This window comes from Euprymna scolopes, chromosome 24, assembly GCF_053919585.1.
Source record: "Euprymna scolopes isolate OS-2025 chromosome 24, ASM5391958v1, whole genome shotgun sequence".
In the NCBI taxonomy this organism is placed as follows: domain Eukaryota; kingdom Metazoa; phylum Mollusca; class Cephalopoda; order Sepiida; family Sepiolidae; genus Euprymna; species Euprymna scolopes.
Genome location: NC_136505.1, coordinates 44,202,024 through 44,219,547, shown reverse-complemented (window position 1 = coordinate 44,219,547; position 17,524 = coordinate 44,202,024). Strand labels below are relative to the sequence as shown.

The window sequence follows — 17,524 nt, the reverse complement described above, 5'->3', positions numbered from 1 at the left end:
AGTCCATCTCTGAATTCTGACGATGCTAGTTGGATTTTTTCCTCTCTTTGAGGATTTTCCTCTAGCTGAAACAATTTGTAAACTCATTCTGGACTCACAGTAATAAATTTCCTATATACTGCTCTGACTACACATTGAGCACTCTAGTCCGTTTTTTTCACCACTGGTAAATATATATATATATATATATATATATATATATATATATATAACGTGTCCATGTGCTAGAATGTTTTCCTCCAAAATTTTATGCAATTATGCACAATGTAGAAACTATGCATAAAAAGAATTAATTGTGGCGGTTAAATGAAACCAATCATCTAATAAGTAACAATAAAAAATAATTAATTAATGGACACTCATTTTTCCAAGGAATATGCAAATTAGTTAATCTTCATGAAGTCGCTCGCATATCCATTACTGAGTGTATTAAGAAGTTTGTTTTAATAATTTTTAAATAGAAAAAGTCGACTTAATATCAATAGCCCCCCCCCCCCAAAAAAAAAACTCTGTAGGTATATAGATTGAAAAGGTATGTTTTTGGAGTTTGATTGTATCTATTTACAATGCCTCCCCACGGGATAGAGTTAGACACCAGGGTCGTTTTTTAACGTGGAGAAAAGGTACAAAAATAAAAATTGTCTCAGTCGTGAAGGACTTCTCCTCCACTGAAAGAGAACGAGAAATGGAAGTGCCGCATCTGAAGAACAGATACTACACTTTGAGGTATTTATTTGCTCCCCCACTGAGCAAATTAGGCACAAGGCCAATTTTTAAAGTCAGGAGTGAAGGGGAAATGGGGACCAACTCCCCGGGGAGTAGGGGAGCTGGATAGTGACAATTGATATGAAGGGTTGCCCCTACATTGACCAAGGTCTTATCTATGGGGTCGCTCCCACATAGGGTCTTTGCTTGTAGTATCTGTCGGAACAGATACTACACTTTGAAACAAATAGAAATATGTGATTGATAGACAAGAAATGAGTAAGCAGAGTACACACTACTAAGACAGTAGTCTTTACGATGTCAATTAATCCAATCAATCAGTTGGTAACAACATGCCCTAGTATCTTGATGTTCATCCGTTCATCCTCAGCCATATTATTTAAGCTGATTCTTCATAAAATGAAAACTTTACTTTTCCTTGTTATTTTCCTTCCAAATAGATATGAGAACACAGTAACCAAGTGTCAATCCTGTTCTCTAAGAGTAAGGTATTCGCTCTCACTGTAAAATTTCCTTCTAGTAATCGTTTTTGCCAGGAATATAAAATAACTAGGCGGGGAGTGGAGGGTAGGCGTCTGGCTTTGCTGGTCGTAAAATACACTTAAATATATTTTAATATGTCCAGATTTTGTATATATTATTATAGTTGTTATTTCAAAAGTAAAAAAAAAAAAGTATTTGCGTACCATCAACTAGAATTGAAAGCAAAACTGTAGCATTCAAAGCTGGTGACGTTACCACTGTACCAACATGACACGCATATGAACTGATTAAAAATGAAAAATAAACTAAGATGAATGTACAAAATGTATAACGATTTTTTTCAATTTTGACCAATTTTTGACCCCTTTAAAACTATTTAAACCGGCTAAAGACTCATAAAAGAATGGTCCATAAAAAAATCTAATAATTTGAGGTCCCTAACGCTACTCTGCGACTTTTTGTTTCGGAAGAGATAGTTTGAAAATATGGAGACAGACAGACAGACATAGTGAGTTTTATAAATTAGATTGTCCTATAGGATTTAATTTGGCAATTTTATTTGCCATTAGCAGATGATGCCCCGCGTTTCCTGGTCATAAAAAATGTTTAAATATATTTTAATTCATGCAGATTTCATATTTATTATTACAGGGTCAATTCTCCACTGAATATCATATTGTACCTAATATATAATACTGATTTCAAGGTTAATAAAAAATGACTTTGGTGCTATCAGTTTGAATCGAAACCAAAACATTTAGCGCTCCAGCTGCATTCCCTACCGTTTGAGCTATTGACAGATAGATAAGAAAGATTTAAAATTAAACCACTTCAAGCTATGAATGAATTTGCGCAGGCGCAAAAGTAACAGAAATATGTTGGCAATGTAGTTAAAATGAACATTTTTCATTTCAACTTGCTGAGATATTTCTGTCTGCATTATCCATCCATACAAACAAAGATTTTATTCGTTATAATCCATCCTTGGTTTATGGTTACTATTTCATGTTAATTTCAGTGGTCTGTGACCAATAGTTTAAGAGTTTATCGGTTAAATATTTTTAGACACACACGCACATTTATAGTTTTATTCATATAGATTAAATAAACCATAGATGATTGATGAACCAAGGTAAGTAGTAATAACTGGTATTGTGAATGTCGGTAGGTATATCCAAAAAGTTTACCGTTTCTCGGAAGTTTGAGATGTACTAATTTAATTTTGGTTATGGTGAGATTGCTATTTTCTAACAAAAATCAGTCTCCCAATGCAATTGGGTCCTGGATATGACCGTAAACTATATCCGATGGTGAGGCCCCAGCTTGTAGGCTTTGGGGAGTGTGGAGCCACCCTTTAATTGCCATTACTCCCAGGTCCACTCTGATCCGGAGTGGTAGTATCTGTTAGGGTCCCAACTATGGGTTAAATAGAAACCGACTTGAAAACAGCAATTATATTCTATTAAAAATTTTTTCTTCAAAATCACTGGATTCGGCATTAAATAACCTGAAAAGGGTTGATATGCCATAAAACAAAAACAACCAACCAACTGAGAAATCTTTATAGATTTTAACTGTTGCTTTAAGTGCAATTGTTTATATCTCTCTTGAACTTTGTTCACCTGGTATATTTGCCAGGTAGTTTTTGAAATTGTTTTTCATGAGGCCGGTTGCTCTTATAATTACTGGAATGATACAGATCTACTTAAGTTTCCAGTTACTTTACATTCCATACATAAGACCATGATATTTTGTTACCTTTTCTCTCTCAGCTCGGTTTAATTCAGCCTTATTGGGGATCCTAACTTCTACTAAGGTTGCTTCTTTCTCTTTCTCGTTCCATATTAGTGTAATAACTCTGTTTTTTAACCTGACTCATCACAAGAATAAGAACACATTAACTTTAAAAAGAAGTAAAAAAGAATGGGCACGATTTTTAAAAATTTTTTATGGGTTAAATAGAAACCGACTTAAAAAAAACGAATATATTCTATTAAAAAATTATTCTTCAAAATCACTGTATTCGGCATTAAATAACCTGAAAAGGGTTTATTATGCCGTAAAACAAAACCAACCAACCAACCCAATGCAATTGTGTGTGTGTGTGTGTGTGTACAAATCTATTAACATGCAACCGGAAGTTTATAGATTACAGTAGAACCCCGGGATACGGTGGCCATAGGATACATTTTTTTTTTTTTTTTTCAAGTTACAATGTTTTTCTGGACCCTGGTTATGGTATTTTCCCCGCCTTACAGCGTTATTTATAATGTTATTTGATTATATAAATGTGTATTATATGCCGTACTGTATTTTGTTACATATTTTTAATTCCGTATGCCGGCGTTCTACTGTATTTATATAATTAAAACAATTTTACATTTGTGATTTTTTTTTTTTTTTGGCTGTTTGGATTTGAATATTTTAAAAATTAAATTTATTTTAAAAATCGTATTTGTGTATTTCAGTTCTATGTTATCTGGAGTTGGTTACCTGCCCGTTCAGCTGTTTGCCAGCCAATTCTGTTATACACATCGGAAGAACATGGAGTCAGCTTGAAAACCTTGTATGCTAAAACAGAAGAATATGAACCAACTATAATCGTCATTAAAACTACATCAAATGAGGTAGAATATTTTATTTACATACATAAGTATTCATTTATATATATATGTATAATAAGTGATCTTGTGTGTGTGTGGGGAACAGTCTCATTAAAACTACTTTGTCAATTTTTGGTCTAAAGACTTAAAACTTAAAGCCTCCAGATTAGATTAATTTTTGTCTTGGAATCCGGTAAGACCTAACAACCTCAAGAAAGATATATGGGCCTCCTATTTTTTTTTTTTTTTTTTTTACTCAAAAACTAAAATGTGGAAGAGTTCTTAAGAAAGAAGAGGTACCATTAAAATGAGCGACCTGTTGTGCTCCAGAACTTATTTTTCTAAAGAATTACCGCCAGCGTCTTTTGATGCCTTAGTCGTAAAAATCCAGAATTCACTTTGTCACTCGCATTTTTGTTGCCATTCTGAAATTGACAAACCTACCTCCTTTTTTTAAAATTTTTTTTATTACATTTTCACCCCAAACAAGGCACATTGCCACTTAGTGTAAGGGGCTACTATCAGGGGCAACAACTACTGGGGCACTATGTTGGGATTTGGGCAGCAAGATGTCGGTTCATGTTACACTTGAACTTCTGCATGTCAGTACAGTTGGGGAAGCAGGGACCTGGAATTCCATTCCAGAGTCTAACAGTTCTGGGGGAAGAAACTACTGGAGTAGAAAGATCTTTTACATCTAGGGATCTCTACTGTGTGGGGGTGGGATTTAGCTGCCTGTTGGGTTTGTCGAGGGTGTCTGCGTCGTGGGGGCACAAGTGTCTGCAGTTTGCCAGAGCATTCACCATTAAAATACTTGTAGAACAGGCAGAGGGACGCAACGTTTCGTCGATGGGACAGAGGCTGAAGCTTAGATGCCAGTTCAGGGCCTATCAGATTGGCGACTCTCTTTTGAACCTTGTCTAGGAGCGAGAGACTAGCAGCAGATGCACCAGCCCAAATGTGACAGCAATACTCCATACATGGGCGAATGGTGACCTTACAGAGGTACAGAATACTTTCGGGTGTAAGTAGTTTTCTAGCACAGTAGAGACAGCCTACCTTCTTCGCAGCGGCCCTGGCAATGCTTTCAATGTAATTGTTCCAACTCATGTTTCCTGTGAACGTTAGGCCAAGCAGTTTGAAAGATGTACTCTCAGATAAAGAATCACTGGTCATTGCTATTGGTGGCAGAGAAGGTTTCTTGTAATTATTGAAGGAAACCAGTTTAGTCTTGGCAGCATTGAATGTGACCATCCATTTTTGTCCCCATTCCACTACAGATTGGAGGTCATCCTCTAGTGTTTTTGCCATTTCTTTAGATATGTGTTCATTTGTTTTCCTGTCATGCCTGTTATAGAGTGTGGTGTCATCAGCATATATACCCATCTCAGAGGCAATTTTGTCGGGGAGGTCATTAATGAATATTAGGAACAATAGAGGTCCAAGGATAGACCCCTGAGGCACTCCTGCATTTATATAATATTGTTTAGATGTATGACCGTCGAGGACAACCTGGATTTTTCTCTTATCTAAGAAGGATTTAATTATGTTAAGTATTCTACCAGTGATACCGTATGATCTAATTTTCCTGAGGAGACCCTCATGCCATACCCTATCAAAAGCCTTGGATATATCTAGAGCTACCGCTCTACCCTCCCCCGCCTTGTTCAGTGAATGGTATATACGTTCAGAGATTACAGTTAGGATGTCTGCTGTGGAACGGACTTGTCTAAATCCATATTGTTTGTCAGTCAGAAGTTTAGCATCTGTAAGATGATGGACTAGAGCATGGTTAAGTATGGTCTCTAATATTTTGGCAAAAAGTGGGAGGAGGCTAATGGGGCGATAATTTGGTGGGTCAGTTCTTTCGCCAGAATTCTTAAATACTGGTACCACAGAAGCAGTTTTCCAACAGCCTGGAAAGCAAGATTCATTAAGGCATTTGTTGTAGAGTTTGGAGAGAAATGGAGCTACTTTGGCTGAGCACTTTTTTAATAGCACAGCTGGGATGCTTTTAAAGTGTCAAGGTTTTTTATGATAGCGTGCACCTGAGGAGGGGTGATTTTTAAATCATCTAGGGTGGCGTCTGTCCGCAAAGGAAAGTCAGGCAGAGGGTGATTGGAAGGGTCCAGTGTGGAGTTTGAGGAAAACCGACTGGCAAGCATATTACCCCTGTCGGTTTCTGAGCAAACAACCTGGTGATTGTGGGTTAGTGGGGGAATTGTTGATTGCCCATTATTTACTACACTGTTGTAGATTTTCCAGAAGTCACGAGTTCCTAATTTTTGTGCTTCGATGTGTTTTTTAGTGGTTTCAGTAAATTCTCTCTTAGCTGTCGCTATTTCTTTCTTAACGTTACTTCTAACTTCTATATACCTCTGTCTGTTTGAACTGGACTTATGTCAGTTAAATCTGCGGTATGCATGCTACCTTTGAGCAATGGCAGTTGCGCAAGTCAAAGTAAACCATTAGGGAGAGTGCGGCTTGCTATAAAATTTCCGCAAGAAACCAGTCCTTAAGCCATTTGTCTGAAACATGTCCAGTGTCGCGACCATGTAATTTGTTTATTTTAATAAAAATATATTTTGCTCTTATTTTTTTTTGAGCATTGTTTAATTTATTAGTTATCACTTGAATACCTTTACCGTGATGTGTGTATGTGTGTGTATATATATATATATATATATATATATATATATATATATATATATATATAAAATAAAAGTTACAATTAAATTTACCAAAATGATCCAAGATGGTAAAACTAAAGTATATTATAAATATTAAAGAATTAATATTTATAAAGTAATCTCAACCAGATGTAAACGCTTGATAAAACCAAATAGGAGACAGTTTATAAGAGCAAATAGTTAGTAAAACATGTTAAAAAACACTTTGAAAAAGAGTAAAAAACATATTTAATCTGAAAAGGAAACACTTGATAAGTGGATAGTCCTTAATCCGTGGAGTTTCAAAGAAATACTTTCCTTCTCATCAGAGGGTAGGAATTAGCAGTTTCATCAAATACTTTTGTATGCAAAATCCGATCCCGCATTTTGCTAATTCCTACTCTCTGATGAGAAGGAAAGTATTTCTTCAAAACTCCGCGGATTAAGAACTATCCACTTATTAAGTGTTTCCTTTTCAGATTAAATATGTTTTTTAACTCTTTTTCAAAGTGTTTTTTAGCATGTTTTATTAACTATTTGCTCTTATATATAAGATGGACTCTCCCATTGATTTCAACGTATGTGCTTCCGCCACAACAACCAAGTTGCTCGGAAATCCACAAAGATGATTTCTTTATAGTGGTGAAGACTTTGTGTAGAACCAACCACACTTTTTGGTATTACTGCTAACCTTTGTGGGTACAGATGACTGCCACAGGACAGAGTATGCAGTAGACCACAGGTTTTTACATCAGAGTTTTACTTCTACTAGATGCATGTCTTAACGAAGACTAGGGGTGTATCTCTCCCAGTGAATTAATGCGCCCCTAGATACCAATCTAAAAATTTCTACGACTACATATAGTGCTCAGCTTTCCCAAATAGTCACCCGTCTGGTACTGGCCAGGCTCAACATTACTTAACTTCAGTGATCTGGCCAGAACCGGTGTGTCAACATGATTGTCCCGTATATAATATAATATATATATATATATATATATATATATATATATAGCAGGCTCCTTCAGCATTTGACAGACTATGGATACCCACATAAGGGTGTCTGCACATGAAATTTTTGTGGCAGGAGGTGTGCAATCTCCCACCACACTTCTCCTGAGTTGACATTGTTAAATACCAGTGGCAAGGGAAGTGTATGTACAGGACGATTAGAAACAAATGCAGAGATAAGCGGAGAGAACATACAGCGCCTAGAATTCCCAAATGGTCACCCATCTGGTACTAACCAGGCTCAATATATATATACTTTTTTTGTTTTATTTTACTTCAGTCGAAGTTCTCAGAAATGAAGGGACCCACAACCTGAGGCTAACACTTGAACTCTATATGAGATACATAGACATTCGAATGTACGATTACTGAGTTAGTAAAGAAGTTGAGAACATAATTTTCCTCTCCCCAATTAATCATTTCCATACATTGTAGTATATCTTTCATTTTGGTCTCTTGGTCTTACTGGATTCAAGGACAAGAATTTATCTAGTCTGGTGGAGTATCCAGCTTCGTGCTATTACTTGAGGTAATATCACTTGAAGAAGATGCACCATTCCTCGGAAAAGCTGTGGGGTAGCCGTAGTGAGGATATCTTATTTGGGCTGTGAATACTATGTGATTTTGAATATTTGGTCAGTGTTTACTTTTATGGAAAAAGTATCCTCATGCCAGATTGTTCTGACAAACCCCTGTACAGAGAGACCTTAGACACTCGAGGACAGTGTCTGGTAGGCATTCAAGTTCTCTCTCTCTATATATATATATATTTTTTTTTTTCATTTTTCTTCCTTTGAAGATTGTAATGCTGGGTATGGGGCAGCCAAACCAGCTGCCAACATTGCCCTGCTTTTTATTGAAACCAACCGAGAGCTCTTTTTAGTATCCTCGTTGTTCCCTTAAGTGCAATTGTTTGGATCTCTTTTGCACTTGGTTCACCAGGAATATTAGTAAGGTAGGACTTCAGGTTCTTCTTCATAAGCCCTGTAGCACCTATGATAACTGATATGATTGATATCTCCCTAAGATTCCAGTTTCTTTTCATATCGTACATGAGACCTTGGTATTTGGTCTGTTTCTCTCTCTCAGCTCTGTTCAGGCCGCCATCATTAGGAACACTCACTTCAATCAAGGTTACACACACATGATAGAGTAAGTTGTGACAAAATAAATTCATGACATTATTTATTTCAGGTTCAAGAATTTGAGATCAACAATAATTAGGTGTATGATGCTTTCTAAACTGATTAGAAATTTTTTATTTTCTTTCTTTTTTTTTCTTATGTTTTACTTTTTAATTCCAACATGCAAAAGAACACGAATAGAAGTCGAGCAATGTTTAAAGATTGATTTTAATATTCAAATGTTAAATATCAGAATTTTGCTTCTTTCTTCTTTTCACTGCCGGCAGTCCATAAGCAAGAGATAACCGACAGCCGTCCAAAACACGCTAAAAAACACAGTGTCCAAACACAAACTTATCTTCAAGCAAAAATTTCACGCCTTTCATTTAATTATTTTTAACTGCCAACAGCATCTATTTTGCATAATCACGACCTTCGTTTCGAAATCAAATGACTCTAGGTTCGTGCGATCATTGTGTCCTTATTACAGGTGCATGCTAGTTATGCCCACTTATATCCAGTCATCTTTTGTATCATCACCAAATAGTAGAATAGAATCCCCACTTGCATGTGTGGTCTTTATGAATCATTCCCGGCACTAATGAAATACTTTTTTGGTGTCTGTTTCATGGGGGGAGGGGGGTAAGTTAATTATTCCAAACTGGAAACTGCCTGTAAAACTAACTCTGACTCCTAAATTTATTGGCTCAGAATCAAAAATTGTCCGGGTTTTTTTTGTCTTAGGCACGGCCACATCTGATTAATAGAAAATGACTATTTCCATTCTTACTCTCTCAGCTGCTTCCAGCTGACTATTTGGAAACTGACCAACCGTGAGGTGTCATCCTATCTTGAGAGTTCAAAAGACCCCCCCCCATCTTTTTACTAGTCTCACTTTCTGTATTTTACTCTACTAATGGATTATTTCCTTCCATTGTTGAGGGATGGTGTCTTGGCTTGTATCACCTTCTCACCACTTGATAACATTGAAGTGTTTTCATGAATTGCACTAATGGAACTCTTTTTGGTGTCTGCTTCATAGGTGAAAAAGTAAGTTCTTAGATAGATAGATAGTAAATAGAATCTATCTATTATATAAAAGGAACTTTGTGTCATGTGTGAGTTCGTTCCCTATGGATTCAGAAATGACTGGGTCAATTTTTTTAAAATTTCACACAAAGGTACTTGATGTGTCTGGGAATGTTCTTATATAGGTGCATCATAGTCGATCCCTAACTAGAGCAGGCAATAAAACGACTTGGTTGAAAAATGGGCGATTTACTGATTTCGTGATACTAAATGTATTGATAGTGATTTGCTGATCTGACTTCAATCCCAGATAACGTTGGGTTTTCCTGCTAGTATGCACATACAGGGTGACCCCAAAAAAGCTAAATGGATGCCATCTAGAACATATGCTGTGGAACGGAGGAAAAAAAAAAAAAGGCCAAAGACCCTAGTGCTTTGACGTGATGTTTTGAATATAATAAACTAGTTATGACCAAAGTTTCATTTCATTTGGACAAAACACTAAGAAACGGGGCCTAATTAGAATTGGGGTCCGGTTTTTGGGGTCACTCTGTATATGAATATATATATGTGTGCATATATATATATATATATATATATATATATATATCTACTCATATATACAAAGCACTTTGTCTGTGTGTGAGAGAGATAGAAAGAGTGAGAGTTGCGTATAGACTCCAAAACTGTTGGACTAATTTTTTAAAAATTCACACGAAGGTACTTGATGTGTCTGGGAATGTTCTTATGTAGGTTTTCTATCCAAATATGTCTGATAAGCATCGAAAATATCAATTAAAGAAGGGAGTCCGATTTTGACCAAAGTTAACACCTTTATACAACCTAACATCATAAGTGCATTTGAGAAGTTTTATCACTACACAAGCAGAAAGGCCCAAGATATAAAATCAACTGTAGATTCTTTTATAAGACAGAGGCGTGTATGAAATGAATGTTTCTTTTTAGAGCACAACTGAACCATGATACTTGACTTTTGTACTTTTAACTTATGTAAAAATAATTTCATAAAATCAATAGTTGGTTCTTTGATAAGACAGGAGCACATTTGAAATGAATGTTTCTGTATAGTGCACAATTGAACTATGATACTTGATTTGTGCATTTTAGACTTTAAGTTAAGCCATTATTTACAGATAATTTTATAAAATATACAGTAGATTCTCTACAGTGCAATGTAGACTACAATGTATTGTGAACTGTCACTGTGGGAATTCATGTGAAGCTCCTCCTGGTACACTGTGGAGGGGGTTCCTTTACTAGAGTAGCCAATCAATCGATTTGATTGAAAAAATGGGTGATTTCACCGATTTCGGTGACAATAAAAGTATTGGGGGTGGGGTGGAACATTTGTTGATCCTCATTCAATCCTGGACAATCCCAGCTAGTGGATTATATTAACATTGCATTTTATTTATTTTTTTAATCTATGTTTTTTAATGTGATTCAAAATTGAAAATTTCTGTCTCTTGTTTCCAACAGGTTTTTGGGGCGTTTTGTTCGAACAGTTGGGATCATCGAAAACAAAACAACAAGAACATCGCTTACTTTGGCACAGGAGAAACCTTTCTATTTACGTTACTTCCTGAACGTAAGAAATACTCCTGGGTCGGCTACAATCGTCCTGATATTGCTCGAAATGCTGCAAGCATGTTTATGGCTGGAGACAGTTCCGTTCTTATTGTTGGCGGAGGGTAAGCAAACAATAATTGTACATTCTTTTGTTTTTCTTATTTATTTGTTTTGCTCTGTTTTTTTTTTTTAAATTGTTATTAATATGAGTATCACTTAAAACTAAATTTTACTTTGTACTTTATCCGTTATGTTGTGGGTCTTTGCGGACAATTCTAGTTTGAATTTTGTTGCAATATTTTTGATTACTAATGGTGGTATAGTCCTTCACAGTTGGGAGATTCTATTTATAAACACTGTTGCTAGAAACTGACGCATCAAATTAATTCACATTCTGCTACCAACCAATCAGAAACCAGAATTGCTCCATAAGAATTCAACCCTTTTTAGCAACCTTGCATATGTTTTCTTTGTGTCAATACGGGAAGGATCTTTTGCTACAAAATTATAAAGTCCAGAACCTGTACAGAACAACTGTCTACTGAGAACTCATCATCTCTAGGACTTGTATAAAACAACTAACCATTGGAAACTGTTCTGAAACTAAACATGGCTTCCAACTCAAGAGTTCTAAGTGACACAGTTCTAGAGGTCGAAGGATCAATCCTCAGTGTAGGTGATACTAAGAATACAATTGTGAATTACTGAATGGCTGACAGAATGAGAACACGTTATTCCTGTGGATAAAATGATGGGTTTCCGTTCAAAATTCTGTGCAGATTCCCCTGAGTTCAACAGAAAGATTCCCGAGTTCAACAAGATACACCTGAAGAAGGTCTGTTACATCAGCCGAAATGTGAGAATAACACTTAAGATGAAAAATATTTTCTGAACATTATCAATCCTTATTTCAGAAATTCAAAAACATTAGGTGAGAATTGAATTGTCCTAGTGACATAGGTCTGTTGTATCAAAGTTTGCAGTTACCCAAAGGTGCTGAGTTCAATCCTGAACAAAGGCAGTGAAAAGTAACATTCAAAACAGAATCAGCAACTATGTCCCAGAGCCTAGCTGGAGTCCAAACACGGTTCCCCCGTAATAATAATAAAGAGTTGGGTTCGAGACTCCTAACAAACGGTTCCCCAGTTCGATATAAAACACCTGATGAAGGCCGGGGGGGGGGACAGCCGAAACGTTGTGACTATAACAACCAAGATGAGGAAGTCAGTCTGACAATCTGAATAAATTAGGTGAGAATAGTAGTCTGAATTAGCAAGACAATGCGAATTTCCGAAACATCTAATTCTTACCATTTCTGGAAGATTTTATGGGAATTTATCTGCAGATCTCAACTCTCAATTGTCTATTAGAGAGAGTATTTACAGAAACTGTAGACAGAACATTCTCTTAATCTTCACTTTATAGGAATTGTGCAGAATAAGGACTGTGCTATATTTATTTTATTTATTTGCGGACTGTTATCCTCATCTTCATAGTTTTTGTTTCACCACGTTTCGACAAACAAATCCTCTGACCTTCTTCAGGTGATTAACCGTGATGCAAAACGTGGAACCGCAACTATGAAGATGAGGATAAGAGTGCATAAATAAACTAAATACACAAATTACTCATCTCAATGCGTTATAATCAGGATTCGGTTCTGGGGTTCGGGAAGGAGTGAGTCACTCTCTCGAAAACAGCACGGTTCTGCCCTCTTCTTTTCCAATCGACCACACCTGGCCTCTCGCCACCAATGTCACACTGCACAATCTGAACGTCAGCAATACAAAATTCTTTTCAAGAGAAGATGTTCACGACTCTTTTTCTCTCTGCCCCCCACCCTAGGGAATTTTTCCCAGCTTTTATATCCTCCTATCTAGAAAAAAAAAGGAAGAGACAGGAAAAAAAAATAGCTTTTACCATCATGCTCTGCCTTCCCAAGATGCCCTTCGCGTATACAAATATGCTGGCCATCCTTTCCTTCTTCTTTCCCAAAGAGCGGTACGTTTCTTTTTTTTTCTTTTTTTTTCTTCTTTTTTAACCATATATCCCACAGATTCCAATAAAACAAAAATAATAATATATATATTTTCTGGGCAGGTTATGTAAAAAGACGGAGGTGCCAAATGAAATTTTTTTTTTTTTTTTGTAAATGCTGGTCAATTTTTTTCAAGAAAAAATAATTCACTGAAAAACATGAAAACAATATTCTTTTTGTTGTTATAAAGAAAATACAATGAATAATTAGACAATTTTTATGAAACTAAGAAAATTAAAATTCAAATCAAGAAGAAAAAAAAACAATCATTGCAGGGTAAGTTTCATGAATAAATATTTATTTTTTGAATAACAAACAACTGATAGAAAACAAATAAAAACAATTTTTTCTTTTTATTTTATTTTTTATTCAAATCAAGATAAATATTTACTTTTTTTTTTTTTTTTTTCTAATAAACCAATGATAGCAAATAAATGTTTTCATAAATGATGTCAGCTTAGCTGTTCGGCACCTTCCATCATTTTACATAAACTTAAAATTCAAAGAAAATATCACCTCACGCTACCAAATCAGGCTACCTAGATATAGGACTTTCTGACCTAAAATGCAACAAACATTGATGCTATTGTGTTTTCTTTTTCTTTTGTAAAACTCAATCATGTTCTGCAAAGTCAAAAACAATTTTCCTGTACAAAACAACCGATTGGCCTAAGACTTTTGAAGTTTTCAGAAAATAATTACTTCCCTTGTTACAATTCAAACTCTCCAGTTTCTCGTTTTAACAAACTCAATTTTCTCTGATTGTCTTCAAAAACTATTTTAATTAATAATCCATTTTCTACCTAATCGTTTGTCATAATTTTTGGATATGTTCATTACTGTGACCTGACAATTAAGTAGATACCAAATATTTATATGGCGACTCTATTAAAGGCGTACATGTACTTTAGTTTAAATGTGACAAACATAGGTTCAAAAAGTTTTTGAAGTTTGTGATTTGTTTAGTAACTTTAAATGGGTTATAAATAAAACTGCTGATGTATAATTTGGATTCTTCAAACTCCTGTTTTCATCTTGAGTGTTATTTTCACAACGTTTTGTATATAATCAATGACCTTCTTCAGGTGTATTTTGTAAAAGTCCTAGAAAATTTCTGTTAAACTTGTCATGGCTGACGAAATGAAAGCATGCTACCCCAGTGGATTAAATAAGGGTTTCAGTTTGAAATTCCGTGCAGATTCCTAAGTTTGACAGAAAGATTTCCGAGCTCGACAGAAAGATTCTCCTGAAGAAGGTCAGAGGTTATATCTGCTGAAACAGTGAAAATAACGCTCAAGATGAGAATAGTTGTTCAAAGAAGCCAAATAACACAAATAACCAACCCTCATCTAAAAATTTAGAAATGCAAAAAATGCTGACATTACTATGCAATCTTATGTCAGATTTCAAATTATACCAACCATTTATGAAAGGATTTTTTTGTAAATTAAAATGCATGTCATCGTTTTGTAATTTCAGAGGAGGAAACGCTATCATGTTGGATGAAAACCTAACCCACTGTCGTACAGAGAAGACGGAGACATTTGACAATGAACCACTGTGTTCCACCGTCGACTTTGAGTGTAAAGTTGTGGAAGTTTTCGCTTTCCAATGAAGCATTTTTTCTTTTTTTTTTTTATTGGTACACCTTGAAAAACACTAGTTTGAAAGAGCACAAACCAAATACACATAAAATATTTATTTGTGATTAAATACATAAAAAAGAAGTGCAATTTATTTGATAATTTCTTTTATAAAGTTTATTTAATTAATTTATTTTGAATAAAAGACCTGTTCTACTCTAAAAAATAAAATGAGAAACATCCTCCTCTCCTCCCTGTTGCCTATTGGTCACTGTCAATGGCTTATCTGTATGATAAAATATTAGAGTTGACTCTTATCTTTCATATATATATATATATATATATATAGGGCTCTACATTGCAAGTGGTTTTTCAAAGTGGCGACTAGAAATAATGAAACGCTTATCTTTTGGCAATTGTATTTCTTTCACTGACAATCTTTCAAGCTCACTCCTGAGTGAAAAATATCTCTTCAGCTTTTTTTTTTATAAAACGAACGAAGTTAAATTATTTAAACAATAAATGTTTAATAGAACAATATACTTTTTTGTAACGAAGGCTGTTTAAAGAAATATCTGAAGAAGACAGAATATTTACATGTTGAAGTATCAACATAAAATTTGTTTTATGTTTAGAATTACACTTATTTAAAAATATACAGAAAAATCTTCATGATGTACATACTTGTCACAGAATAAAGATGTCATATTCTAAAAATCATATGGGTTTGGCTAGTAACTTTTCTATTTCGCTAGTAAACGAAAATATTTAGTTGTCAAAGGTCAACTAAAGATAAATTTGTCTGTAGAGCCCTGATATATATATATATATATATATATATATATATATAGACCCAAAACACTTTTGCATGGTAAACATCTAATGATTCCTACAATAATATTAAGACTAGCATAAATTCCTGGAAGCAAACTAACAATGTGAGAAATGATTTCACCTGCTGCTTAATTAGCGTTATGTGAAACTCTCTGTTTGTAAATAAACAAGTAGGTCGAGCACTGTAAATGTGGTGAGCAATTGTTTATATAAATGGGCATTTGATGAGGTTGCTTACGGGCACTGATCTCATGGGCGGGAGGTTAGAACTGCCGACTATCAACTAGATTGTTGTAGGTTCAATCCCTGGCTAGGGATGGGTGCTAGTCTAGCCGTGCTGATGAGCTGTGATACAGCAAAACAGTCTGTATATGGATGATATATATATATATATATATATATATATATATATATAGTAAGTTATGAAAATATATGGTAATTAACAGACTTTTACACATTTCATTCTTGTAGGAAATTGTCAGGCTAAAGTTCTGTGTATCTTAATTGCCATATATTTTCATAATTCACTACTATATATATATAGCTATTCATAGCTTACTACCTAGCTTACTCACATATTGAAGTAAATACTGAAAATCAATACATGAAATATATATATCTCCTCATAACACTTTATGTGGATACATGAAATAATGTGTGTGTTTGTGTATATATATTTGTGAATGTATGCGTGAGACTTCAAAATATTCAGAGAATTCTACATGATTTTCAAACTGTTTCCCAAACATTTTTATCAAATTGCTGTCCTCTTGACCGCCAAATGACATCTCATACTCCCCCTCCTATCAGCACTACACATGTATGCAAACACCTAAGTCTCTTATTATTATCAGATATACATCAAATTAAGAAGAACATCTAATCTAACATGTATGTGCTTGATTGGCCTAATGGATATTATTACAGACTATGGAATCATCTATACAAAATTCAAGTCCTGTCAAATCGATTGTGGTCATCTACAAACTATTACTGTTCAAAAAGGCATTAACTGACAATTTCAGCTCGGTTTACGTTGAAATTACAACTTTTGTTCTATCAAATGTATACGATTGATAGTTTACAGGAGAGATTAAATCATCCAAAAAGGTTGATATTCTATAGACAGACTAAGTTTAATTTAATGTTGTAGATGCATATGTGTCTGTATTTCACAAATACGCCCCACGCAAGCAAACCATTCAAAACTGAAGAGAAATTAACTTCTAAAATTACCTTTTCAGTTTTTATTAGATGAATGTATGTTTGTGCAGAGGTGTCAGGTTTTGAACATTGGGCTGGAAAGCCTGAAAAAGTCATGGAAATACACATTTGATTCTGATGATAGTCTCTTACATCCTTTGAGGGTGATGGTGGCTAATTGGTTAATGAACAAACTGAAAACCTGGGTATGCTAGGTTTGAATTTAGTTCGTTCCACAGAGCCACTGTCATTAAACCCAGACCTGACCTTGTGTCTAACCTCATCGACAGGAGGTAAATAAATACTCATTTCCTTTTTTTTTTTACTCATTGATCACCCTTGATATTTCAAATCATTTTTAGGTGGCAATTACAACTTTTAAAATCTTAAACTCCTTTGAAAAATTTATTTATTTCTTAAAAGATTTCTAATATAAGAACTTCTGCAAACAAATTAGACACAGAGTCATTCAAAAGTGTGGGAAAGGGGGTGGGTCTATGACCGTCCTTGTCACTCTACCTAATGTTTGTTTATCATTTTTGTAGCTAGAATCCTCAATCACCATAATACCACATTCACTCCAGGAGTCGTGCTATTTAAGATTCCTAAATTAATTTTTTTTTTTTTTTTT

General features: G+C 34.8%; 1 protein-coding gene across 2 annotated transcripts in view; it reads left to right on the top strand.

The window, feature by feature from the left end:
* The window catches only part of LOC145246682 (GTPase-activating protein skywalker-like), a 109,433-nt gene extending 91,909 nt beyond the window's left edge, over positions 1-17,524 (top strand). For both annotated transcript variants that reach the window (XM_080108403.1, XM_080108402.1), the window contains 3 exons: positions 3,678-3,836; positions 11,146-11,357; positions 14,753-17,524. In XM_080108403.1, the coding sequence (XP_079964529.1) occupies positions 3,678-3,836; positions 11,146-11,357; positions 14,753-14,888 (507 nt within the window). In that variant the 3' untranslated portion in view covers positions 14,889-17,524. The remainder of the gene's footprint in view (positions 1-3,677; positions 3,837-11,145; positions 11,358-14,752) is intronic.